A 26,483-nucleotide genomic window follows, 5' to 3' on the forward strand; every position below is an offset into this window, starting at 1 on the left:
AATAAATAAAAAAATATATATATAATTTCTAAGAGTACTTCAAAATTTTAATTTTAATTAATATATGACCTCATTTGAGTAATTTTTAAGCTTTATCCTTTCTGCTAAGTGGGAAGCCACGTGTTACGTTCTCATTCGTAACACCGCACTTTGATCGGGCGATGGAGGGTTTGATTTCGTGTTGGAGGTTCGGGTGTGCTCTGCTCCCATCTGCCACTGCCGACGTAGCCGCCGCGGGTTGACGGTCGCCGCTGCCTCTGATTCGCTTGGTTCCGCCGGATCCCTTCTCGCGCGAAATGAATAGGAAGCGGAGAGCGAGGTTCTCGACCTTCCGCCGCCCTGTCTGCTCGATGTCCTTTGAACCGACGAATCTAGTTTTGGAGCGTTTAGAGTTCGTCTTTCTGTCTCTCCTCTTGTTTTCCAACATCAGATCAGATTATCTTCCGATCAGCAGCATAGTGGTTTAGTTCATTCAGTTAATCGATATATTGTCTCCAAGTGCTTCTTTGAATTCTGTTTGTTGCTGAAAATGTTACCGCAATTCCTTCTCTGTTAGCTAACCTACATCAAGCTTTCTTAAATATTTGCAAGTCTTTTCTTTTTGTTCTAAAAGATCTGAATGTTCACTACCATTTGGGTTTGGGGATATTGTTCGTATAAAGATTTTATCCGAAGATTAGGGAAGATTTTATGCTCAGAATGATATTTTGCAAACTCTAAAAATCAGATGTGTAGGTGTGAGACTCAAATATCAATTTTGTGTTACTATATTCAAGGTAAGCAACACAATATATGATTACCTAATAAATAAAACGATTTATATAGGAAATTTGGTAATTTATTGAACAGTGAGTTGGAACTCATAAGTTCAAATTGGAAGTCTAAGATTCCGCTCATGTATCATTGCCCCGACTTGCCTCCACTGTTGCAGAAATGGGCAGCCGAGCCTCACCAGGTGAGCGTGAAAGATTTTGAAGCACCCTGCTTGCAAAGCCACCAAATTGGAACCCAGGCATCGCCATACCCTTGCGAAGCCTGGACTAATTGATTTTATCAAATAACAGAGCAGAATAGAGGAGAAAAAAAGGAAGGACCCAACAGGAATTGAATTCCAGTGATGGAAATCAAAGCAAGGCAAAAAGGAAAGGCAATATGATTTTTGTTTGGGTTCTTACAGATGCTTCTTTTGGGGACAAGGTGTCTTGTTTTCCTGGCAAAGAGAACAAAAAAGATGATATGAGTGCTGCACAGGTGAGCTAGGCTTTGCTACCTAAAATGTCTTTTATGAGATGATTTGTGTGCAAATGAGCTGGAAGGAAATAATTTTCTGGTCTATGGCATCTGAGACTGACATAATGATTCAGCCAAACTGGGCACCTTCCATTTTAATGTATTCAGCATCTCTAGTTCAATTTTGAGGATAATGTGGTGCTAATGTTGAAGAAGTCCATGTTTTCTGCGACAATCTGAGGTGTTAATAAGAATGATGAAGATACCATTACTAAGAAATGCAATATAAAATCAGCAGAGATGAGGCATGGCAAGAGTGCTTACAGCAGCAAGGTTGGGTTTTTAAATAAGTGAAGTCTAAACTAGAAATGAGGAATGAATAATTTCAAAAGTAGTAGAGGATAAATACAAATTTTGCTAGCACTTGTGATTTTATTCCTGTTAAGTACTGACCTTGATTGTGCTAAAATGTTGAACCAGTTGCCGGAAATAGGCCAAATTGATCGATTGCAGCAGAATCCTGCTGGTGAACACTTCAGGGAAATGAGGAAACGAGGAGAGGAAGAAAAAAAAAGATGAGAGTAGGTGAAAAAGAGGAACATATATCTTTTTATTTGGGAAAGAGGCCATTTCCATGCTTGCAGCTGTTGCCACTCATAGGATGTCTAACTAGAGAGAGAGAACTTAGTGGAGAAGTGACTCATGTGAGTCTTTCCTCCTTAAATTTGTGCTATATTTGAAGTCAGTCTTCCTATTATTTTCTTGATTATATGTTTCTTTATTTTTTTGGTTCAGATTGCTTTTAATTGTTCCCAATATGTGAATCCACCCTCGGTCCTAATTCCAAACGCCAAGACCATTCCTCATCGGAACTGTGCATTCTTTGTTAGTCTTTCTCCCACTTGTTGCTAATCTGCCTTTATTGTGTTTTGCATGTTTGAGTTATGTGTATGTATGAATACACAGTTCTTGGAAGCCACATTCTTTGTATGAATTCAGTGCTTATTATAGTGAAGTTGGTTCTTCATTTAACTGAGGGCTTCTTTTGTGGTCTTTGTTTTTCCTCTCGATTACATTCCTTTGTAGTTTCTCTTGCTTAATATTCACCCTTCTCACAATTAGCTGTTGAACTTTGCATGAGACAAAGCCATAAAGTTTGGAACTGCTTCATGTTCTTTTTCACCATATTACCATTTTAGTAGAGTTTTATTTCCATCTATTACTTTGATATTGCCCAGTTATGCCTGAACCAAGCATTAAGGCTTTCTCAACAGCAAACAAAGTGGTGCCATTGATCATAATTGTTTCATCAACAACAGTGACACTCCTTTCTTCATTTCCTGTCTTTTAAGTTATACATTTTTTGAATGTCATATTAAATGAAAGGTCATTTCATGAAAAATTAGCAACTAATCAGTAACTTAGGAAAGTTGCTAGAAAATGACTCTGGCTTTTATTGGAGTTTCTTGAAGAATAGCTTCTGCCTTCAGTATCTCATTCTGGTTCTCATTTGTGCAGACCCAGTTCATATTGCCAATTAGTTTTGCTTGAAAGATGAGATCAAACAAATGGGACCATACATAGAGGTCAACAGCTGAATCATTTTTTGGGAGAGGGACCAAATTGATTTCTTATTGCCTTGCTGACCACAGTTCCAATTCGCCTGGATCAAGCTTAAACATGACTTTATGACAAAGCAGCCAGGTAAGGCCAATAATGGTGCAACACATACCTATGTTTAATTTGACTTATTATTCCTCTATTCTATATTCAATGTCAACTATGTATCTCAGGAAATGGAAAACTTGGATCTAATAGGTCAGATGCATATCATTTATTAAATTTAATCTCATTTTAATCAGGATTAAAATACCTGTTATCACTGCTTCGACTAATTTTCTTCTAAGCTTGGCACTGAAGAGCAGAAGAATGGACTTTTTTGGCAGTCTCAAGTCATCTTCTAATTGTTGACAGGTAATTAAAACATTGTTCTTAACTTAAAATTGTTTGCACAGGCACCAGAGTTGCCGTGTTGTTTTAATCGATTGTTTTCTGGTACAGGGAAATCAGGAGGTGAAGAAGATACCAAGCAATCTAAGAATCCAATATCAAAAAAAGTATCGATCACATGGATTCCTGTATCCATCTGCCGACTCCGCCGACATCCGTAGCGATCGGTCAACATGACAGGCAACGCGGTCTCCGCCTAACGGTCTAAGCTTGCTTCCCTCCCTGCTTTCTTAACGGTAAAGTCATCTTCCGCCTATATAACTCCTTCCCGCTCCCCCCGTCTTGTTCCCAGGTTAAATAAAGATGGCCAATGGCGAGATCATCGTCGTCCCCTTCCACGACTCCAGCCACATCTTCCCGACCACCGAGCTTGCCAGCCGGCTCGCCTCCCGTGGTTACCGTGTCACCCTCCTCCTGCCGTCGGCTTCGTCCTCCTCCAGCTCCCTCCACCCTCTGATCCGAATCATGGAGTACTCCATGCCCCGACCTTCTGGTCCTCCTCCTCTTTTGCCATCGTCGTCATTGTCCTTGTCTTGCGCTTCCCCGAGGCCACACTCCCGGAATGACTGCTCTGCCTTCCGTGATCTTCTTGCCGAGCGATTTAATGGCGGCGGCGACGATATGTCTCCCCCGGTGTGCGTCATCGTTGACGTGATGATGAGCCAGCTGCTGGATGTCTGTGGGGAATTCGGGGTCCTCGCGGTTCTTTTATTCACTTCCAGTGCGTGCTCGACCGCCATGGATCACGCCGCGTCAAAGCTATCGACGGCGGACCTCGGCCCGGGTGGAATGGTGAGTGTTCCCGGCTTGCCAGAGGAGATGGTTCTGACGGCCGCCGATCTGATGAGTCAGGGCCCGCCACCGCTGCCTTTTGGATCGGGGGATCTTGCTTTCGAAGAGGTTGCCACTGGGGCGGATGATGCTGGGCCACCGCCTCCACTGGTTTGGCCGTCGCCACCGTTGCCCGGCCTCCATGGACGTCCGCCACCGCCACCACCGGATTTTGGACTTCAGTATGTGCCGCTGCTTCCGCGTGGATGGGGGCACCAAGATGGTCCTCCACCGCCACCACCGTTCCTACCGGGGCATCAAGCTCGCCTTCCGCCGACCCAAAGCCGAGGGGTTCCAGTTGTCCCGCCACCGCCACCGCCACCGTTTCTGCCAGGAGGCGGTTTTGCCTCACCAAAGCTTCCATTCGGTGGAGGCTCTCCGCCTCAAGCTAAGCCAGCAACCCCGAGTGGCCCGCCGCTGTTCCGGCTACGAGAAGGCGGCGGTCCAACCCCACCACCAGGGCCATGGCGTGGAGGAGGCCCGCAACATGACCTCGCAGAAACCAAGGCAGTCGCGCTTCTGTTCAACACCTGTGATGCTCTGGAGCGGCCGTTCCTGGACTACGTCGCCGACGAAGCCAAGAAGCCGGTCTGGGGCATCGGCCCTCTCCTCCCTTCCCAATATTGGTCCGCCACCGGCTCCGTCATCCACGACAATGCCATCAGGCCCAAGGGCCGCGGAGACGGAGACGCCGCCATCGCCTCCGAGACCGACGTCCTCGAGTTCCTCGACTCCAAGCCCCGTGGCTCGGTGATTTACATCTCCTTCGGGTCCCTGGTCGTCCCCAGCGACGCGGAGCTTGCAGCACTGGCGTCAGCCCTGGAGGAGTCGAGTCGGCCGTTTATCTGGGCCATCCAACCACGGGCCATGAGGCACGACGCGGATGGGCGGCCTGTGGAGGTAGGCGGCGGGGTGGGTTACTTCCCGGAAGGGTTGGCGGAGCGGGCGGCGGGGAGGGGGCTGGTGATCCACGGGTGGGCGCCGCAGCTCCTGATACTAAGCCACCCAGCCACCGGGGGGTTCGTGACGCACTGCGGGTGGAACTCGACGGTGGAGGTGCTCGGCCGCGGGGTCCCCGTGCTGACCTGGCCGGTGCACGGGGACCAGGTCTGGAACGCTAAGCTCGTGGCGAGGAGGCTGAGGACGGGGCTGGCGATCAAGGACGAGCGCGGGGCGGTGACGAAGGCGAAGGTGGCAGAGGCGATCGAGCGGTTGATGTCGGACGTAGGGACGAGGGAGCGGGCAGCGGCGCTGGCGGGGGGGCTGTTCGCGGGAGGCTTCCCTGCGAGCTCCGAGGCCGCTTTGGATGCTCTGCTGGATTTCGTGGCGGCGAAGTGTCAGAGAAAATGAACCAGGATGACCGTTGAGATCTCCATGACGGCATGATCACAGCCGTCGATTATACTTACGCTGTAAAATGATCACGGCCTGTAAAATGATTACTATAGCAATCTATATTATGCGGGTGTCTATAACTATATTTATTGTTAGTTACTTCTCTACCAAGCATTCGATCAATATCAATCAGCCGAGCAATTCAAGATAAAGCCAAACGATCCTTACGCTGTTATCTCTATCAGACTCAGCAAACGATCAACTCTCTGAATGTTATCTCGTAGACAAATGAATCTGATTCCATAACAACCTAACCTCATCCAGGCAAATGGGGAATCTTGAGACCAAATCAACGGTGGAAGATGAGGAGGAGGATCATCGCCGATCGGCTTCTCTACCTGCTCGAGCACGCGACGGAGCCACGGAGGGAAGAGAGGAACGTCCGCATACGAATACTCGTGCGGGCCTCCGTCTGCCGTCCATGCGATTTCCCACGAACGGCGACGATTCGTCCCGTTCGGGCCACGCGATTCCCTCTTTTGGGCCGTCTCTTAGTGGGCCGGAAAGAACGCGTTTCGGCTGCATCAAAAGCCACTCAATGGACTCAACCACCGCGGACTCGACAACTCTCTCTCTCTCTCTCCCTACCCCCACCCCCTCGTTGTCTCCGAGATCTCGCCATGGCCATGAGGAATCGGACGCCCATCTACAGGAAGTACCGCGATGCCCTACGCAACGTTCGGGTCCCTTCCCCCTCCTCCCACTCAGGACCGTCGACCTCCTCCTCCTACTCCGGCAGCGGGGGCGGGCCGGTGATCGAGCTTGTGAACGCCTCGCTTCTCCGCCCCGATCGGTCCTACGCTCCTCTCAGCACGGAAGACCCGGGTGGCTCGAGGTCCGATCTACGTTTTCCTCTCTTTGTTAGGTTTTCACGTATCTTCGATTAAAACTCTTCTCTCTTTCTGTCGAAACCCTATAGCTGATATCGTCAATTTTTTTAGGGTTAATTGGACTCAGACTGCACCCAGAATTCCTTCGGGGATCACATTTTAGGGATGATACCCCCTTTTATTTTGGGAATTTGGAGTAGTTATCATTGAGGATGAGAAATGATGTGTGCGAAATTGGTGGTGGATCGTTTCAATTGTTGTAATTGACATTATTGTTCTATCAAAAAGTGAGTATGAAGTCAATTCGTAGGTCACTTGGGTGGGACTAAAACCCAAGAGCTAATGCTAAATTACATGCTAGAAATGGATCTGAAAGTGATAAGAGAGTTTCTGTTTTGAAAGTTGACAATTTTGATGGAGAAGACCCATCTGATTGCTGTGAATCTGTAAGAGATAGTAGTCCTGAATACACTTTGCTTATTTATCAAACCTTTAAGTGTTAATCGTACCTTGCCTATGTAATTTTGAAAATATTGCTTATAAGGAAGATTATGATGTAGGATTTTCTTGTCCAGTCACCCAAAAGAGGAATGTGGGAAGAAAAGACATTTCTAGACTTCTAGTGATGACAGCAGATTTTAGGCATTACGAAATGGACTGAAACATTGTATGCTAATAACAATGTAAGGAGGTACTGATTTGACTTTCGTGTTACAGGAACAAGCCATTTGCTTCTTTCTAAAAACAAAGAGCAGTGGAGTTTTTACTAGATTTGCATGTTCAGTTTGGTAAAAGCGGAACTGTACAAAGCACATTAAATCTAGTTATACTTTATAGTTCATATCATAAATTATTAATTTATATAATTTATAATCTCTCTTACGAGCACACAGGACTGTGCTATGATTGGTAAATTAACAGTTCCCTTCTGTTTCTATTTGTTCCAATGATTTTATAGAACAAAATTGGATTATGTAAGCAATTGTGGTTTTATAATTGTTTCTGTATGCCTTTATTTTCTTGTGCTACATATGTTGTATGTAAAGCTTGAAATGGCCGTTATGGTAAATCTGAATAAAGGGGTAAAGACACATGCATTAGTAAATACTCATCCCGCTTTACTTCCAACTGACTGTCACGGACAAATTTCGAAACAGAATGTTTGATGTAATGCTTATGTATGTTCGTATCTTTTTGTATGTCCATGTTTTGCACAGCATGTAGTGGGACGACCGAAGGCTTAATTGTCCCATTTTAGTTGGGTTTGGTGGCCGCTTTAGGCTTGTAATTAAAGGTTGTGTCATGTGGACACTTGTGAGATAATTTCGGTCTGTAATGGACCATTTTGACCTTTTGTTGTGCAACTGTTCAGAGCTTATAAAGTCTGTTTGTAATTTGCATTGTCTATGAAGTGTTTTCGGAGATGTTTGCTTGTGGATCCCTAGTGAGGCGTTCTCTCTAACCCGTTCTTTCTTTTGTTGGTCCTAAGGGACCATGGGAGGCTTCGCGGAGGCTGACATTTGCGGATGGACACGCAAGGGTGCCGTACGACTCAGGCAAAACCAGCTAAGTCCGTGACGGATGGTATCAGAGCGGGACAAGCACTCATAGAAACACTTGGCATGCAAACGTGGGGGACCTAGCGGGGCTACGTTGAGGGCAGTCAGCACACGCGCAACCGTTTGGGGGAAAACGAGCATGGAGATGTAGGGAAAAGGAGTTGCTCGGAGGAGCGAGCATCTGAGATTGGCATTCAGAGGAATGGCCAACCCTTCGCGATCGTTTGGGGGAAAACGGGCATAGAGATGTAGGGAAAAGGAGTCGCTCGGAGGAGCGAGCATCTGAGATTGGCATTCAGAAGAATGGCTAACCCTTCGCGCAAGAGGCACCACGAGAATAGGCAAGCTTGGAAGAATGCAGAGCGCACAAAGGTTGGGATGACCGAGTTTGAGCTACGACTCAACGTTGACAACTATACTTGATGGTGCTCAAGGCAAGCGAGGCGCTTGGTAAAGGATGAGACCATGTAAGGTGGAATGAGTTGCTCAGCGACCGAAAGAGTTGTGCAAAGCTCACAGAGGTGAGTGGAATTGTTAACTCAAATAATTCGGTACTCATACATGGGCTTGTATACAAATGATAAAATGTTCGCGGTAATCCCAAGGCGACCGAAACTCGGTGCCATGGAGCATTGAAACTTTCTCTTCGGCATGTGAAGGATACGTCCGTAGGAGGCTGAAGTATGCAACAAGTTCAGCATGTTGCTAGGCCTTAAGTGGTGCAGCGGGGGCTGTATTGACGTGGAGTCACAATCTAGCAAGTGCGTTTGTAGGAGGCAGAACAATGCATAGTTTGTTTAGCAAATCAGAGTAGTCCAAGGGGATGGTGGTCTCCGAAATGAAGAGAGATGTTGTTCCAACGGTACAGTTATTCGGGAGGGATAAGTCCCGGCTCTCCAAAGGGAGAATCATGTAGGACGAACCTCACATGTTGAGGAGGAGTACCTCAACAAACAACAACTCCACAAAGCTCAATGGACTGAGCAAGCGGCGAGGAGTTGTCGCATGATCTCGCTCGACAGAATGCATTGGTGGATGCATTGCGAGATCAAGTGGGGGAGCGACCCAAAGCAACACAAATGAAGGCATACTTGGAGTCGATATGGAGATTGGACTCAAGGGAGGGTTGACCCGTGGAATGGTGGGCGCGAGGGCCACCATCAACTCAATGTAAAATGAGGAGCGAAGCAACTTGGGTGTAATTTGGTGAAGTACCCAAGCCACATGAAGGGAGCCAGCATAGAAGATGAAACATGGAGCGGAGGCACAGTGCTTTCCTTGGACAGAGGCACAGGATCTAGACAATGGTGCACTAATTGTAGTGAAGTCGGGGGACTTCGGGAGCTACTAGGCGACGGACTGTCCTAGAGCGGTGCTTCATATAGGTGTGACCCATGAGTGGGTGGATAAAAGTCGATTGCCAAAGGAGCGAACAAAATCGAAGGTGGAAGAAACCCTGCGATGTATTGGCAGAGGCCACACATAGAGGGATCACAATTCGAGTTCATCCCACAAGGATCATAATGCAATGGAGATGTCGCTAGGAGGCGATATGGTGCAGCGGATTGTGGTGGAACAGTTCGTGGCAATGCGATACACATGAATGAGTCCCGTGAGGGACTAGATCATACGGAGGTATAATCGGGAGCTACTGGAAGCTCCACTTCGGTGAACAACATGATGGCAAGAAGGGCTATGGATTCAAGAAGTGAAGGCCATGGTACCGCAAATGCGGGTCTTCCGTGTGTGCATCGAATTTTGTATCGGATGAAAGCCTTGGTCATCAGCATATGGGGGCTGTGTTCCACCAAGGGAAAAGTTCGAATGCAAGTACCAGTGAGTCCCAGGGAAGGGACTTGATCATGCAGAGGTATGATCAAAGCGGTTGGAGAGTTAGACTGCTCCAGAACCCATATTCGCTTAAGGGAGCCCGGCAAGTCAGAGGACAAGGTCGAGTAAGTGAACATTGCTACCAAGGAAGCTAAGGAGAACAGAATCGGTGCAAACCCTACAATGTGATGGCATAGGCCATGCATGGGAGTTGCAATCTGTCTTTCCGTCGACCAAAGGGAGCTGCTTAGAGAACACAGAGGTGTTGAAGTAGAGGGTCGAAAGAGGCGAGGAAGTGACGATGAGTCCAGAAGGACTTAGCTACCCAAAATTAAGCATCAACTAGAATGGAGGTGGACTCGAAGGAGTGCCACGGAGACATATCTATTGATCGTGAAGAAAAGGGATACATATGCGAGGTGACGAATAGTAGGGCCATGGGCATGGCAGCGTCATGGTACCACAGAGGCGGAACTTCCGTGAAAGTCATTAATCCCTTGCTCTCATGGAGGGAGAGCGTTTGGTCGTGAAAGGGGTCTAGGAGGTGGAGCATACAGAGGCAAACTCCAAATACGGAGACAAGGCTGAAGGGCAGAGGCCAAGGAACTTCGTAAGACCGGTGTCAACGAGCTTCTCATCAAGATAGCCGAAAGTGAAGGACTTCAGGTCAAGCAAGAGTGCACGACCAAGGAACGAAGCAGGCAGTACGTGGTGTTGTACCTTTGCTACTCAATGGAGTAGGCGGTACGATTGATGGAGAAGACAGTACAAGCCCAGAGGCGACCAAATCTATTAGAGAATTACTCTAAGTTGGGGTGAAAACTTCCTGCATTCTAGAAGTTCGATGGCATTGAGAAGGTGAATCACAGTAACTAACTCAACGCAAGGAGCGCAAACACTTCAAGTGCTTCAGAAGTGTGAGCAAAGAGCAGGCGAAGGCCAGTAATCAGCTCAATGCATGGAGTACAACCTCGAGGAGGCGGGCGAAGTCAAGTAACCTTTACCTTCTCAACCCTTAAGAGAATGGGCGAAATCGAGTACCCCAATTCTCTTATCTATCCAACAGAGGAGCTCTGCATAGGTTCAAAGACCCTTCGAAGATAATGGAAGACAATAGTTGTCAAATCCTCACCAACGGTGATCAGTGCTACTAAGAGTAGATTGTTCGCTTCATTTCCTAACGAAATGCCAATCGAAAGCGGAAGTGACGCGAACCTACTTGGAAGTGACAACTAAGTGAAAGAAGAGTTAATGGGTAAATTTTGTAGAGGAAGGATCCAAAACTTCAGAAGTTTGCGAGATGATGCTCGTTAAAGCTCCAACAAGCATCCACCGAGTTCAAGCAGCATGAGGCATTTGAGAGACTGGCGCAGTAAGGATGGTCTTTTCCTTCATTTGGAGGATCCGCAGGAATCAACAAGGATCAACACAACTCAGCCAACCCCACACCAAAGTTAGAGTCATTGGTGAGTTGAAGCAGCATTGCGGATCAAAGGTTCGATTACTCAAAAACAGCAGCGGAGAGCAGCTAGGAGCCAAGAGGCGCATTGCAGCTGGAGCATAAGATTGAAGACTCAGCAAAGGTGAGAGGTTGCAGTGTTCACTAGGGCTTCGACGAGGATGTCGAAGGAATAAGTGGGAGAGAATGTCACGGACAAACTTCGAAACAGAATGTTTGATGTAATGCTTATGTATGTCCGTGTCTTTTGGTATGTTCATGCTTTGCACAGCATGTAAAGGGACGACCGAAGGCTTAATAGTCCCATTTTAGTTGGGTTTGGTGGCCGTTTTAGACTTGTAAATAAAGGTTGTGTCATGTGGATACTTGTGAGAGATTTTCGGTCTGTAATGGATCATTTTGACCCTTTGTTGTGCAACTGTTCAGAGCTTGTAAAGTCTGTTTGTAATTTGTATTGTCTATGAAGTGTTTTCGGAGATGTTTGCTTGTGGATCCCGAGTGAGGCGTTCTCTTTAATCCGTTCTCTCTTTTGTTGGTCCTAAAGGACCATGGGAGGTTTCGGGAAGGCTGACCTTTGCGGATGGACACGCAAGAGTGCCGTACGATTTAGGCAAAACCAGCTATGTCCGTGACATGACGGTATGTCATTCCCCTATAAATGTGTTTTTTGAAAATTATCACATTTATGCTTTATATATTGCTTTCCAATATGGGTCCTTTCAAGGTTTAAGCTAATATATTTTTTAATCTATTTGGAGTCTTTTGAGCATTAAACTAATGCAGTTGCATGCCATTCCTTTTCATTACTTTGCATTTCTTGTGCTTTTTATCTTGACAAACTTGTTGTAGAATTGTTTCTTAAAAGCTGGAATTGAAGCAGTGATATTTGGCAATATTCACTCAACACTTCTGGTGATACTCAAAATGCCATAAAACCAATTAAAAGTGTTGTTAGCCTATTGCAGTACAGGTGCAGCTGTGGTTGGTTTACCTCCAGCTTGGGTGGATGTTTCTGAGGAAATAGCTGCAGACATGCAGCGTGCTCGGACAAAAATGTCAGAGTTGGTCAAGGCCCATGCAAAAGCCTTAATGCCTTCGTTTGGAGATGACAAGGAGGATCAACATGCCATTAAGCTTCTTACATATGAAATAACAGATGTATTGAAGAGGTCTGAAAAGAGACTGCAGAAGCTATCTTCCAGTGATCCTTCTGAAGATTCAAATGTTCGGAAGAATGTTCAGGTGTAGTATAGCTTGACTTTTAGTTTCTTTTTATGATTATTGCCAACCATCACCGGTCTTCCTCATTTGCATGTGATGGTAGGAACAAAATTCTTATGTTAAGTGCTAGTCTGTTTACACAATCACCATCTCTTGGTCAAGAAACCATGTAGATGGATTTGGGTGGATGAGACTTCAATGTCAAATCATACTGAAGCACTTCATTGACTCCATTCTTACTGTATTTATTGTCCTCTTGCTGCCCACTTTTTGGATATTTATTATTTTGGGTGTTGATTGTGCAGCGGTCTCTTGCAACTGACCTTCAAAATCTTTCGATGGAGTTCCGGAAGAAACAGTCTTCTTATTTAAAGCGCCTTCAGCAGCAACAAGAAGTCTGTTGATCTCTGATCATGCTTATGCATGTCATTAATTGGGCTTCTTATGTGTGAAGAAGTTTTGAATGCTATCTTTGATGTCTTTAGGGGCAAGATGGTGTTGATTTGGAAATGAATCACAATGGGATCAGACATGAGATAGAAGAAGATGACTTTCGTGATGTGGTACTTTTTTCTCTTTTTCATATTTCATTTGACAGTCCTAACAGGATATGGTAATGAATGTTTATTGTGGGATTGTGAACCCTTTTTTAGATCAAATCTTCATATGATTTTTAGAGAATATCTTACAGCATACATGAAAAGAAAATTTCTTTGTCTGCGACTGAGCATGAAACTATTTTAGCTAATCTATCAACATCCAGTCATTTCTAATTATTTACCCATTTTTCCTGGTCTTTACTCCTTTTATTCATGACAGGGTTTTAATGATATTCAGATGTCTGCGCTAAAGAGAAGTGAGGTATTCACAAGAGAGAGGGAGAGGGAAATTGTACAGGTAACACTTGTAATTTTTAGTTTGTCTATGCCCATAATGTTTGTGTGCTCTATTTATGGCTTCGTCTTGTGAAATCTGTAACAATATGAAGTTTCATGTATGTTTTTCATGACTTGTAAAAAATTCTTGTTCTTAGGTTGTAGAATCAGTTAATGAACTTGCTCAGATCATGAAGGATCTCTCAGTCCTTGTGATAGATCAGGTGCTCTTTTAACCTTAAGAGAATTCTTGATTTCCTATTTTCCTGCTGCTGCTAAGTGGCTATTTTCTGATGCATGTGATGCAAGCAGGGAACGATAGTTGACAGGATAGATTACAATGTACAAAATGTTGCAAGTTCAGTAGAAGAGGGCTATAAACAGTTAGAGAAGGTGCCGCTCTTCTCCCTTTTTTTTTTTCTGCTTGTATTTGTTCAACTAGGCTCTTTAGTTATTTAGAATGTGCAAGTTGATCATGCTGAAACTACCTGTCATTTGCTAGTTGTAAAATGTTAAACTAATTAGGCAATTTTTTGGATGTAAGGCCAATAGCCAGATGGAGACGAATACATTATGTTTTTCACTAGTGCAGGTAGCTGCAGTCTCATGGATAACCAACTTATGCAACATTTAGTTGTTGCAGACTTGGTATAACTGTGATATTTCAATGTTCATGGTATTTACTTGGCTAATTTGAACTTCAGCCAATGGTAGTTAGGTTAGCTTGTGACATGGTCAAAAATTTCATTGGCACTGTGAGCATGTTCTTTTAGCTGGGCCCAAATAGTTGGAATTTGAAGCACTCCCTTTGTCAGGGGCACTTGGCTCTCTGGTCATTTCTGTTGGTCTTTCTGATTGGCTCTCTTTTGATTCTTGACCTGATAAATACCTAACAGTTTGGTTCAACACTTGTGGAACACCCTTTTTTTTCTTGCAATAGAAAAAGATTATGTTATCTCTGAAGTAATATTATGAAGAACCATTTATCGTAATCTTTTCTATACTTTGAAACCTTCTCCATTGTGACACCATGTTTAAGACATTGCTGGTTAGGGATCTTAATTATAACATGTGATATATCTTGATAATTCTGTGGGATATGTTTATATCTTTTTCTTGAGGTCTATGTTTCGGCTCGCTAACGATAGATATCGTTGTTGGAACTTGCCATACATGCTCAGTTAAGCAAGGATGTTTGAATTCCACTTCTCTATTTGTATTGCTTTAAACTTGATGAAATCTTACTGCAAACTAATACATATTTGAATGTGGCAAGGGTGTCTTGCCCTACTGTATTGGATTTCACTGGAACTCCATATGAATGCTGACGTCTTATCTGGTTGTACATTTGCAGGCAGAGCGAACACAGAGGAAAGGGGGCATGGTCATGTGTGCCACTGTGCTTGTGATATTAATTTTCATCATGCTTGTCCTCCTGATATTGAAGACCATATTATTCTAGTTCTGATTAACCAACACATGAAGTCACATGATCTCTTGTGAAGCTTGAGCCACATGGCTTCACCTGTTTGAACATTTCCATGGCTCTTGTCCACAGGATCTTATCATAGGTTCTCATTCAACCAGTTTGCACGTAAATTAATTGAGCTGAATCTTGCTTCATGATATAGGATTGGCCATGGTTTGAGAGCACAATCGTCTGACGAGTATTTCTTCTGATAATCAAAGGCCCAGGTTGGTGCGTCGTGTTAGCTGGTTGTTCCAATTGTTTGAGATCTTGTATAAGAAAACTCTGTAAAGATTCAAGTAATGTTTGAAACACAATATTTTTTCCCCGCAGGGACACAAAGTTTTGCCCAAAAGTTCATAGTATGTTAATCAAGCTCTTTTCTCAAGTAGATTTATTGTGAAAGCTGGAACATGTTGTATGGTTATTTCTGCATGAAAGAGATATCCTGCCTATGTGGAGCTGTTGTTGAGGACAGCATTTTATCCTCTTATTTGGAGATAACTCCTTGGATGGTATCCTCTCCAGGTCAGAATGAATATTTCTCCAAATGTTCATGGTATGTTGTTGGGCTATATTATCTCAAATATATTTTTTGTGAAACCTGAAGCATGTTACATGGTCATATCTGGAGATAATTCCTTAGATGATATCCTCTCCTTGTGAGAATCAAGTCCACACATGAGTGGTTACAGATGCAATCACTGTGATGCTACTACTACACTAGTTGGTTGGTTGCTAAATGTTTATGTGGATGATCATCCTGGCTCTTGTGAGTGGATTGTGCCCTTCATCACTCTCCCAGACATCCACCAGAGTAGGACATCAGTAACAGTAAATTTGATTGGGGATCCAATGCTGCAAACTCTCCATTAAACCAATACAACTTGTAGCAGATGATTGTTGCCAAGAAGAAAGTACCAAGGACCACATCTAAGGCTCTCTTGATCATATACCTTCATCCCTCAATTCTTAGCTTTCTAATCTTATCTCTATACATTTATATTATTTGAATTCTGATTTTTCATTATATTAAAAAAAAATCTTTCATTCAAACATTTTATGCTATTAGATGTTTACAATTGGAACTCATATCCACTTAACTGTGCATGTTAAGTCTTAATCACTAAGATTAAGATATAGATAAAAGAAAAAGGAACAAGCAAACATGGACAAAGGGATGGGGCCTAAACATCTTGCTGGCTAAGTTATGGTTTGCGGAATGATTGCCATTGTTGTCACCATGGATCCCACCCCAAAAGATGCGAATGGGGAGAGCTATTCCTCTCCCAACACTGTAGCTACTACAGTAGCTAAGGATAGAAAGGAAAGGAAAGGAAGGAAGAGAAAAGTCACCAACTTACCTTGAGGTGGAGGTAGTGGTGCTCAAGCAAAAGAGATGTGGGACGACTAAAGTGATAAATCACCCACTTGCTACCCAAACAAGGGTGCCTTAGTTATTTGAGACAAAGTTGGCACCCACTTGGTTTGAACTTTAGGGTTCCTTATTCCATTTCCCTATGGATGGATCATTGGTCTCCCACCCTCTATCATGGAATTGAAGTTTGATTGCACTTTGCATTAGTTCCCAAGAAGTATGTACATATAATATAGTGGATCGTCTAATATTTTTCTTTCAAAACAATTTATTTTATTTACTTTGGAAAAATATAATTTTTAGGTGATTACACTTCAGTGAAAAAAGTATCTTACCAAACATAGAATTCAAACTCATGTAACTTTAGGTGTTTTTGCTATTGCTGGATTCAAGGAGTTAAATAAATGCACAAATATTGAACCCACAAATAAAAAAATTATTATGTGATGTTCACAGATGAATTTGAGCCAACTTTTTTACTGCAGACTATAGGATTGATGTGAAGCAAAATGGAGTCTTTTACCCTCATTTACTACAATCACTGGATTGTTGCATGGTTTATAAGCAAGAAATAAAGAGTTGGGTTGCAGTGAGTAGTTCTCTTTCCTTTCCTGCTCATAAACAGATACTGTCTCCCTTCCCAACACACACTGAGAAATCCAAAGTTCCAGATAGAGACACAGTCCACCCCCACCCCTTCCCTCATCCCAATGCTTTTATCCCACCTACACTTCCTTTTTCCTCTCCACTTCCCCTTCTTCTAGTTGTAGAACCCCCCCCCACTTCCCCTTCCTCCTTCCCTTCTCCTTCTCTATAAGACTTGACCTCAGTCTCTTCCGTTGATCCCCATCCTCGCTCTCTTTCGTCCTTTCTCCTACGCCCATTTTGTTTCGTTCACAAAAAATGGCGAAACTTTGTGCTTCTCGCTCGCAGGCGGAGGACTCGACCGCCCGCCTTGCCTTCGTCTATGACTGAGCTCAAAGGTGCCTCCTTTACTCTACTGCTGCTGCTTGTTTGTTCTTATCGGCGTCGCCTCGCTTTCGGCTCCTCGGGGGACGGATGAACAGCACCACGGCGGCGGCGGGGATGGGGATGGGGGGCCGGGCGCCGTTCACGGCGGCGCAGTGGCAGGAGCTGGAGCACCAGGCATTGATCTATAAGTACCTGATGGCGGGGGTGCCCGTGCCGCCGGAGCTCGTGATTCCCATCCAGAGGAGCTTTGAGGCCTTGGCTGGGCGATACTACCACCACCCTGCGCGTACGTAGTTCCTACCTCTTCTTTTCTTCCATCGCTGGCTTGGTCGTCTCCCTCTTCTGGGCTATTGTTTCAGTGATGGTGTTGATGTCAAGATCGGTTTTTCCTTTTTTTTTTTTTGTTGGGTTTTAGAGCTGAAACCGGTTAGCTTTTGGGTCCCTGCTGTGATATGCTGCATCTATTTGTGTGTTCTTAGTGTCATCTTCACTTGTTTCTGTAATGTGATCGAAAGATGCGGACTTTTTACATGTTCGTCCGTTTCTTCTTTTTTGTTTGATGGATTTAAAGCTTAGATTTGGTAGTTTCTCCGGAGCTAACGCCTCGCTATCTTATCGGGATGCCGGAAGTTGGGAACTTTATACTATCATGATGTTCTTTATAGGCGCTCTGAGTTGTACTTTTTCTTTTCTTTTGTTTGAATGCCAAGGACATGAATACATAAACTTTTCTCCTTTACTTGATTTGATTCTAAGTTTTTCCCATTTATGTATCAAAATATTCAATCTTTTCTTCTTTTTTTTCCCATTTCTTTTGGTAACAGAGTGTATCTGCAAGCATTGCTTATCAGCTTTATTACTGTTTTAAGGTTTCTTTTGGTTTCCACAATCATATAATTTCGGTTTTGCTGCTGCCCCACGCTAATTTTTACTATCGTTTGATGGATGCAACAGAAGAAGACTTCTGAAATATTGGTTTATGTTTTCTGTGCTTGTTTTCATTGTCGTGGCCTATATTGTAAACCCTTTGGATGATATAAGCTGTTTTAATGGGGAAATGGTGGTTCTTCTCGAAGATTCCACCTGGTCTTTGGGAAGCAACTTGGTCTTCTGAGTAAGTGTAGCCATCCATCATTCAAAGAAATCTAATATGTTTGGATGTTCTTTGAGTTCAGTAGCTTACTGTTCCTACTATGGAAAGAAGCTAGACCCTGAACCAGGGCGATGCCGCCGAACCGATGGGAAGAAGTGGCGGTGCTCCAAGGATGCGCACCCCGACTCCAAGTATTGCGAGCGCCACATGCATCGTGGCCGCAACCGTTCAAGAAAGCCTGTGGAATCACAATCCGCCTCCCAAATGCAGTCATCCTCATCTACTGTGACCTCCATCTCTCCCGCCGGTAGTGGTGGCGGTGGTAATGGTGGGGGAAGCTTCCAGAGCATTCCCCAGCTCTCGGTTGCAGGTCATAGCAATACACAACAAAGCTTATGCCTGGGGACCTCCAGCTCCTCTCAGCTGCCATTGGGCCCTGGTCCTTTTGGCAACAGGTATCTTTTCTTCCCTCACTGTGAAATGGCAGTACAATTATCATCATTAGGATTTTGTCTATGTGATCATCCATTATTGAGATGGTTATTCCGGACTAAAGTTGGATGTTTGGATAATAAATAGGCCCAGCTGCTCAGATTTACATTATTTGGAAACGTTCATTTGTGTTGATTTATGGATTAAATATAATAGTCTGGTACTCTGCCAGCACGGTAGCCACCTTTGGAGAAATCTATTATCTTGTCACCCATTTGGAGCAGTCTGGATCGGAGTCGTGAGTGCACAGTATAATGGCTGAAACAGGAAGTCTTTAGTTGTTAATTTTTGGAGAAGTGCTAAATTTTCTGTGAACTTCCTCTTTTCTGAATATAGATGATAGCAAGAGGTTTTCAGCTTGTTAGACTCTTGTTTCTAGCTTTTCTTGAAACAGTTTTAGCAATCTGGTCTCTCACAGGCTGTAGAGAAATTTATGCTGTTCTAAAGCAGGCTTTGGATGCAAAACCTGAGGCTATTGATTCAATTCTGTGCTGTCATTTGTCATGTGACAGTGACAACCAGGTATTGGGCATACCGTCATGCTCATCTCCATTTTCCCCGGTCATTTTTACCTTCATAGGCTGTGGAGGAAGCTGGATGCAACGTGATCACCATGTCACAGCTACAAATTTCTCCATCTTTGCACTATGGTGACAGGATGTCACTTATTGAATATCTTCGATAAAAGACAAGACCTGTCCTTCCAGCTGTAACTTATGACTTCTAAGCAGTATTAACATAGCAAACCGGTAGTTGTTTGCATCGCATGGTTCCTGTGCCAGTTCATCAGTTGACCGTCTCATTTTTACATGTTCTCTAGAGACCCTTTTAGAAACTTGTCCTCAACTCCTCATGAAACAAAGTTGTGCTGCTTGTGCCTTTTTTCTATTAGGTGATGCAGTTATCACTGTCATAGTTGTCCCCACAGAGCTATATTTGAGATTTTTTATATTTATTGGAAGGAAAAGGCCATCCGCAATCAGACAATTCTAACTTAGGAAATGGACCTTGTTATCTTCATTTTATATTAAAAAACTAATGGTCCACTCTGGAAACATTCCATGTTATTGGACACTCAAAGAAACCATCAAATATATTAGTTCTTGGGTATTCTTATAGTGATCAGTGAAAATGGTTGTGTCATTTTGGGAAATTTAGTCCCTTTTTTCTTGCTTAGCAATAATGGCTTATGAGTTAGTGAATGCAACATCTTTGTAGGAATAAAAGTCACATGCAATAAGGACGTCATTATTGGATTTAGCCAAATAAGGCAAATGATTGACTCAAGTTGATGGATGAATGACTATGTCCTAGGTAGATGAAGTGCAGAAAAATGTGATCCATATTTCAAGTTCTTCATGTTGGCATCAAGGGCTTGCAAAAGCATCCTTGATCTTGTGCACTTTTTGGTTCTTATATCCTAGTTCTGACTATATAACCTAGATACCCGAAGAATGAATAGGAGTGGGTACATGTAGGAAGCGAAGCAGCAGCTGCGCGGTGGATTTCGTAATGAGTTTCAATAGTTTCTGGAGCGAGTTCAGTAGGTTGAAGTTTTTGCTTTCTATGTTCAAAAATAAAATGGCTCTCCGTGTTATCAGCATAAATTCATTCATCTGCATATTGCAGGTACTTCTGTGGTGTTAAACCTGGGGCGGACGAGCACAATTTCTTCTCAGAAACTTCTAGAAGTACAAGGCATCTTGGAATGGATTCAATTGACGGCTCATGGCGCTTGATGCCATCCCAAGTGTCTTCATTTCCACCATCAGAAGCTCGAGGTCCTTCTCTTCTGCAGAGTGCTTGCCCTCCACCTCAGTCAGTTCAAGATCTTGGGCAGGTCTCATTCAGCTCAATATCAAAACAACAGCAGCAGCATTCCTTTGTCGGGAGCAAGTTTGGTTCACCACAGCCCGCGAAGCATGAAAGCCAATTCCTCCGGCCTTTCTTCGACGAGTGGCCTAAGACGAGAGACTCTTGGTCTGATCTAGAAGAAGATCGATCCAACCGAGCATCATATTCCACAACCCAGCTCTCGATTTCCTTTCCCATGGCCTCCTCGGACTTCTCTACCTCCTCTTCCAGGTCACCCAAACGTAAGTTCATTGACTTCTTCCGATATATAATTTATCTATTCCTTATTATAAATTTGCAGCTCTTTCTTGTTGTAACGAGTTCTCTCGCCGATCCTTGTCTCTGCAGATGATTGAAAGAAAAGCACTTCGATCGTTGGGTGCCGACTCCAAATGGCATTCAATGTTCTTGCTTCTTAGTGCATTTTTAGGAGATTGTCTCAAGTTTGCCATCATCTCTCTTCCTTGATGTGGTAGAACCTTTTCAATTCCCTGATGTTGCTGATTTCTTGTATTGAAACTGTATGTGGAAGATGTATGCAAAAGTTGTCATCATTTTGGTCATCTACCACATATCTTGATGCTTGATGTCATCTTTTAATCGTTCCAAATAAATCTTGTGGATACTTTTGTGGCTCAAAACTTTATGGTAGATAATCAAAATTTATCATCTAAAAAGCTCATTTTTCATGGTATTAGTTTATAATGAGAACAATCCATGGTTTAGTTCTTAATGAGTAGATTTGTTCACTGTTTAATCAACAACTTCAAGAACACTTTTTTGTCTCTCACACAAAATGTGAGAGCTGGCAATTTGTTGTTGTTGTGTAATTATCACTGTTTCTTAAGCCTTATTTTGTGGTGGTATTGACATGAAAACAGAACAAGATGGCTTTTTTCTTGAGCAAAAATTTAGGCAATTTGCTAAATTTGACAAACTTAATCCAAATCCAAATCATGTCTTGGACTTCATTTTTCTTGGTAGTCCAAAAGTAATGCAAATGATCTTATTAGTAGTTTTACCTTAAATAAGTTTTCATGAAATGTTTAAAGTATTTATGATAAAATTAGAATATAAAATCTTAAAGTAGTGTATAGTAAATTAGCATATGAGTGAAATATAAATATCGATGATATGAATTTCAAATTAATACAAAAATAAGGACCCTATGACGAGAATAAATATTAGTTGTATAAGTACGAGATAAAAAAAAAAGAAATATAAAATATGATGTAATATTTATATTTTTAAAAAACAAAAAAAAATCATTACAACAATACGTTAACCAATCAAAACGTATATCGAAGACTAATAATAATACCCTATATTTGTTTTAATAAAGTAATACAAATAAAGTTTGTTAAATAAATATATCAATAATGTGACCTCAATATCAGAATATTAAAGGACTAAATAAATAAAAAGGTCAACAATTGTGGCTTGACATTTATGATTGCATGACGAGTACAGATATCTGTCCTCTCATTTTTCATGACCTCAATCCAATCATCAATTCCAAAATTTTTCTTTTAAGGAATTGAAAATATTAATGCATAAAATTGGTTGTATTTCTCCATCTTTGATGCTTACACAGTCAATCATGTGTACATCTTAAAGCAATAACAATATTTTCCTTATATATAACGTGGAAAGATATATATATATATATATATATATATAGTGCATTTTGTAAAGCCAAAGTCAATATGCGATCGACGGCACAGATTCATCCTTGGAAATAGGACGGACGGCTCACAACCAACTGGACTTGAAGCAACCGGCAATGACGGGTACATGACCGGGTTGGTGAGTAGCCTAACCGGTTGGATTTCCGATATTGGAGGTGGAGAAGGGGCGAGGGAAGGGAAGCGTGCTCTCGCCTTGTGCCTTCCACACGATTCTTCGGCCTCGAGTTCTCCGTCGTTCCCAAGGGAAGGTGAGATTTTGCGGTGTGATTCTTCTTGGATCTTCCTCCGTCGGTGTATCCCACTGTTATCCCCCAATTTTTGGCGATTGAACTTGATTGATCGCACTTCTTTTTTGCCCTTTTCACCTTTGGTTCTGATCTGCGCCGTGAATTTGTCAGCATCGCCGAACCTTTTCTGAGTTTTTTTGAGGAATATTTGTTGCTTAATGTTTCTTCTTCTTTTTCTCGAGATCTGATGGTTGGGGTGGATTGGGATCTAAAGGAAAGGGTGGACCTTTTGCTAGGTTTAGGAATTCAAAGTATTGGTGCAGAGGGCAGCTGAAAACCTCTGATCCATTGGATCGTGTTCTTGTTGATGCATATTTGTGGCTTTGCTATTTGTTTGAAATTTTTTTGTGTTGAATCTGTCGGAAAGTGTTTATGCGGAATTCTATAGAGGTGATGTCTTTTGGTTTTAGTTGATTGACTGAAAGTTATTGTGATGTGGATTTTGGTTGAGTTGTTTCAAGTCTTTTGCGTGGGAGGAGATCGAGAAGTAATGTTAGATCCAACTCTTTGTCTCTTATCTTGGGCTGATCATAGGACAACTGGTTAAAGTTCTTCACTTCTAGCCTAGAAGTGTTGTGGGAGGACTTAATATTGCCTAGTTGAAATCAATTGAACTGTGGAAATCGTAATCTGGATTAGATTAAATGTCTAGATTTTTAGCATATTTGTATCATGTTACTATGATGAATGTTCTCACATCAAAAGGAATTCTAACAACAAAGTGCAATTTCGAGAAATGAGTGGGTAATTTGGTGTTGGTCTGACTACTATTTTGCTTTTATATATGCAGATTGTCATTTTTGTCTCCTTTTGGTTCTGATGATTGTTTTGATCTCAAGTTTTAGTTTGCAGTTATGCAAACACACAACTTGCTGAAATGGGCATGTATAATAACTTTGTCAAGGATTGTAACATCAAGAAATCCTTTTAAGTACATCACAGTGAGTATAATTTGTGTGTCACAATAATGTGCTGTTATGCTTTAACAACTCTTTCAGATGAAACAATCTGAAAAAGGATATTGATCATGCTGATTAAATGTTTTGCTGAATGTTTAAGCTGTGCTATTATAAAAACGGAGCATTGTGCCACAACTTCTACTTGTTTCATGATTTTTTGTCTCATTGACGGTTGAGTTTTTCTCGAATATTATTGTTCTTGCCTATATGGATGTACATATGCCACATGACTTAATTCCCTGTGCAATTCTAACTTTATGGAAATAAACTTCAATCTGATTTTATTTACGGTTCAATACTTAAAATAGTATATAACATTTTGCATTTTTATAAAAAATAGGTCCACTGTAAGATGGAGTTTATGATGCAGTCATGGCATGCTTAAAAGAAATCAGGTTATTGATTGAACTGGATATTGATCATTGTTTACTGTGGGATTGATGGATCAGATTGGGGAGATTTTCCCTTTTAGGATTTTGATTGACCTCAGCCCACTCTGTTTGCAGCCATGTCATGGGCCTTGATGCTTGTATACTTGGTTTTATATAGGTGGCAGACACCTCCGTCCTTATATATGCTAAATCATCACTCTGATTCTAGATTGACTTGATGTGGTCCTCAGTTCTTCACTTCTCCAACTTAAACATTGAATTAAATTGGGTAGAACTATGTGTTCCTTTAGCTATGGCGGACTGTGCCTGATTCCTTTTTTTTATACTCGTGGTATACGATCTCCATGATTCATATGCTTTTATACAGGAGGTAATTCTGGAGAGGATGTTGGTTGACATTTTCTATAAGTTTCACAATTTTGTCTACTCATAAACAGTTGAATTATAGTCGAGGGGACAATTTTTTGATGCAGTATGCTTTTTTCGCATGTAGCTTACAAGAACATGTCATGAGGGCCAGTTTGCACATAAGTTGATATCTAGCATCAACTTTTGTGCCAAGCGTTTTATGTATAACAGATTTTATTCTTTCTAAGCACACGGATGTCTAAATATTAGTGTTAATTGTTAGTTATAACTATGATTCACCACTTGCTCTGCCCTAAACCAAATATATCACATATATCATAGTGCAGCAAGATCTCTTTTCATCTTATTTTTGTCTGAACATGTAGTATCTATAGATGTTCAAAGCTGATGCCATCTGGTGGTTTATTATTATTATTTTCGTTTGTCCAAGATCATTGGTTTATTATTATTATTTTTGTCTGTCCAAGATCATTGATAGTACAGAATCTGTAACCAAATGGTTGTTTTGGTCTCACGACAGTGTTGAATATGGAGTTCTTCACTGGCTTTCTGTGCGAATCAACACCGTCTGAGAACCTGTTTTCTCATCCGGACGCTCAGAGGTGTCCATTTTTGAGGAACATCAATGAACCAACAAACTTTTCCTTCTCATCATCTCTCGGTTCTCCTTTCCCAGTAAGTCAACACTATGTCTTTCTCATGCTTCAATATAGACTACATGGATGAATTGTCCCTTTTACCCTACTGTGCCCGTTACTGTTGTCTTTTAGTTAAGAGGAGCGAAGGGTCCAATCTTCGAAGATGGACCAAGTTTTGATATGGCATTCAAGATTTTCCATGGGCGCAACGGAGTCGTCCCACTTTCAGGGAAATCCTATATATGTGAGGACAATGTGGAACCTGAGCCTGCAATGCAGTTTAACCCTTTGGCAGGCAAAGCAGCCTCTATCAGCCTCTCAGCTTTTGGGCCAGGAGGACCTTTCAGTTTTGATTTCTTCTCAAAAAAGTGGAAAAGGGAGAAATCCTCCAAGAAAGATCACTCTCGACAGGTCAGGTCTCCTGTAACATTCATACCTCATCTCAAATTTTTATTGTGTTTCTAGTTCATTAGTTACGTTGGTTATTCGACACTCCAAAAACTTGATTATGTACACATGATCATTGGAACTGTTGAATTCATAAATTGGTGCATTAAATATCACTGATGAAAGAAACAAGAACAGTGGTTTTTCCCATCTAGCTTTGAACCTTAAAAGAAGAAGAATTATTGTGATTTGCATTATTATCATTAACATCCGATATCATATATTGTCTTATGTCCAAATTCTTGCTTGTATTTGTTTGTTTCAGAATGGAAATGGTGCATCACATGAAGCATCAAGCAACGAGTGGCTCAAAACAGGGCAGTGTCCAATTGCAAAGTCTTATAGGGCAGTGAGCGGTGTCCTGCCTCTCGTAGCAAAGATCCTACAGCCACCACCAGGCATGAAACTGAAGTGCCCCCCCGCTGTGGTGGCTGCTCGAGCAGCACTAGCCCGCACTGCCCTTGTGAAGACCCTCCGTCCCCAGCCGCTGCCTGCAAAAATGTTAGCAATAGCTTTGCTAGGCATGGCTGCGAACGTTCCCCTTGGGGTTTGGCGAGAACATACTGAAAAGTTCTCTCCTCAGTGGTTTGCCGCAGTCCATGCTGCTGTGCCATTCATTGGCATGCTCAGGAAGTCTGTGGTCATGCCCAAGACAGCTATGGCACTAACCATAGCAGCCTCAATTTTAGGTCAGACTATTGGTTCGAGGGCTGAGCGGCTCCGGCTCAAGGCAGAAGCAGCAGCAGGGAGCTCAAGCAACTCGATAAACCAGGCAGCTATAGCTGTCAAATCAAGCGGACACTGCAGTGAGGGTGAGGGTAGAGTCTGGGAGCCTCTTCCACTGAAGGTGGCTGGTCGAGGTTCATCGCCAACCGCAAGTGTGTGTTTCTGAAAATTATTGCACTTATGTTGCAGCATCTATCAAACCTCTAAAACCCATTTTATGCTTTAAAAGACTATTATCTCGTGTGCCAAGACCAGTAACATTGCACTATATGCAGAAGCTGTAAGATGAATAAAGAGCTTTTAAGCTTGTTTTATTCCGTTGCTGATATTATATGCTGTATATACCCAGGGTTTCTGGGTAATCTTCTTCAAACTTAGGTACTATGTTGGAATGTAACAAAAGCATTATTCATGTGGATTAAGCATAAATGAGAACTACCAATGTGCTTTGGTTGGACAAATCTGTGCTGGTGGTTGAAT

General features: G+C 42.6%; 4 protein-coding genes across 12 annotated transcripts; all 4 read left to right on the top strand.

The window, feature by feature from the left end:
- Nucleotides 1-169: 169 nt before the first annotated feature.
- Nucleotides 170-5,549, top strand: LOC104000166 (uncharacterized). Of its 6 annotated transcripts, XM_065128116.1 has the most exons (6): nucleotides 170-391; nucleotides 932-1,251; nucleotides 2,749-2,934; nucleotides 3,093-3,204; nucleotides 3,292-3,442; nucleotides 3,533-5,549. In XM_065128116.1, exon 6 carries the CDS (start codon nucleotides 3,544-3,546, stop codon nucleotides 5,419-5,421), a length of 1,878 nt encoding a protein of 625 aa, XP_064984188.1. In that variant the 5' UTR covers nucleotides 170-391; nucleotides 932-1,251; nucleotides 2,749-2,934; nucleotides 3,093-3,204; nucleotides 3,292-3,442; nucleotides 3,533-3,543; the 3' UTR covers nucleotides 5,422-5,549. The 6 variants fall into 6 exon arrangements, with proteins under 6 accessions (XP_064984188.1, XP_009420421.2, XP_009420420.2 ...); XM_009422146.3 differs by lacking the exons at nucleotides 932-1,251; nucleotides 3,093-3,204 and adding an exon at nucleotides 3,024-3,048; XM_009422145.3 differs by lacking the exon at nucleotides 932-1,251.
- Nucleotides 5,550-5,819: 270 nt separating this feature from the next.
- On the top strand, nucleotides 5,820-15,083 carry LOC104000168 (syntaxin-43). Of its 3 annotated transcripts, XR_672838.3 has the most exons (9): nucleotides 5,832-6,301; nucleotides 12,110-12,386; nucleotides 12,671-12,760; nucleotides 12,851-12,928; nucleotides 13,185-13,262; nucleotides 13,399-13,464; nucleotides 13,553-13,633; nucleotides 14,595-14,935; nucleotides 15,042-15,083. XR_672838.3 is itself a non-coding variant. In XM_065128118.1 (8 exons), the coding sequence occupies exons 1-8, from the start codon at nucleotides 6,087-6,089 to the stop codon at nucleotides 14,700-14,702; spliced, it is 975 nt and encodes a 324-aa protein (XP_064984190.1). In that variant the 5' UTR covers nucleotides 5,820-6,086; the 3' UTR covers nucleotides 14,703-15,083. The 3 variants fall into 3 exon arrangements, 2 of the variants coding, with proteins under 2 accessions (XP_064984190.1, XP_009420424.2); XM_065128118.1 differs by having other exon boundaries at nucleotides 5,820-6,301; nucleotides 13,203-13,262; nucleotides 14,595-15,083; XM_009422149.3 differs by having other exon boundaries at nucleotides 14,595-15,083.
- A 247-nt stretch (nucleotides 15,084-15,330) lies between these two features.
- On the top strand, nucleotides 15,331-21,186 carry LOC135624475 (growth-regulating factor 5-like). Of its 2 annotated transcripts, XM_065128119.1 has the most exons (5): nucleotides 15,331-16,675; nucleotides 17,020-17,344; nucleotides 18,234-18,606; nucleotides 20,273-20,739; nucleotides 20,846-21,186. In XM_065128119.1, the coding sequence occupies exons 2-5, from the start codon at nucleotides 17,146-17,148 to the stop codon at nucleotides 20,851-20,853; spliced, it is 1,047 nt and encodes a 348-aa protein (XP_064984191.1). In that variant the 5' UTR covers nucleotides 15,331-16,675; nucleotides 17,020-17,145; the 3' UTR covers nucleotides 20,854-21,186. The 2 variants fall into 2 exon arrangements, with proteins under 2 accessions (XP_064984191.1, XP_064984192.1); XM_065128120.1 differs by lacking the exon at nucleotides 15,331-16,675 and having other exon boundaries at nucleotides 16,702-17,344.
- Nucleotides 21,187-22,275: 1,089 nt separating this feature from the next.
- LOC135624476 (uncharacterized) lies at nucleotides 22,276-26,317 on the top strand. Its single transcript, XM_065128122.1, has 4 exons — nucleotides 22,276-22,433; nucleotides 24,713-24,867; nucleotides 24,963-25,241; nucleotides 25,543-26,317. Exons 1-4 carry the CDS (start codon nucleotides 22,292-22,294, stop codon nucleotides 26,167-26,169), a joined length of 1,203 nt encoding a protein of 400 aa, XP_064984194.1. The 5' UTR covers nucleotides 22,276-22,291; the 3' UTR covers nucleotides 26,170-26,317.
- Nucleotides 26,318-26,483: the final 166 nt, after the last annotated feature.

Source organism: Musa acuminata, chromosome BXJ2-10, assembly GCF_036884655.1.
Source record: "Musa acuminata AAA Group cultivar baxijiao chromosome BXJ2-10, Cavendish_Baxijiao_AAA, whole genome shotgun sequence".
NCBI lineage: Eukaryota > Viridiplantae > Streptophyta > Magnoliopsida > Zingiberales > Musaceae > Musa > Musa acuminata.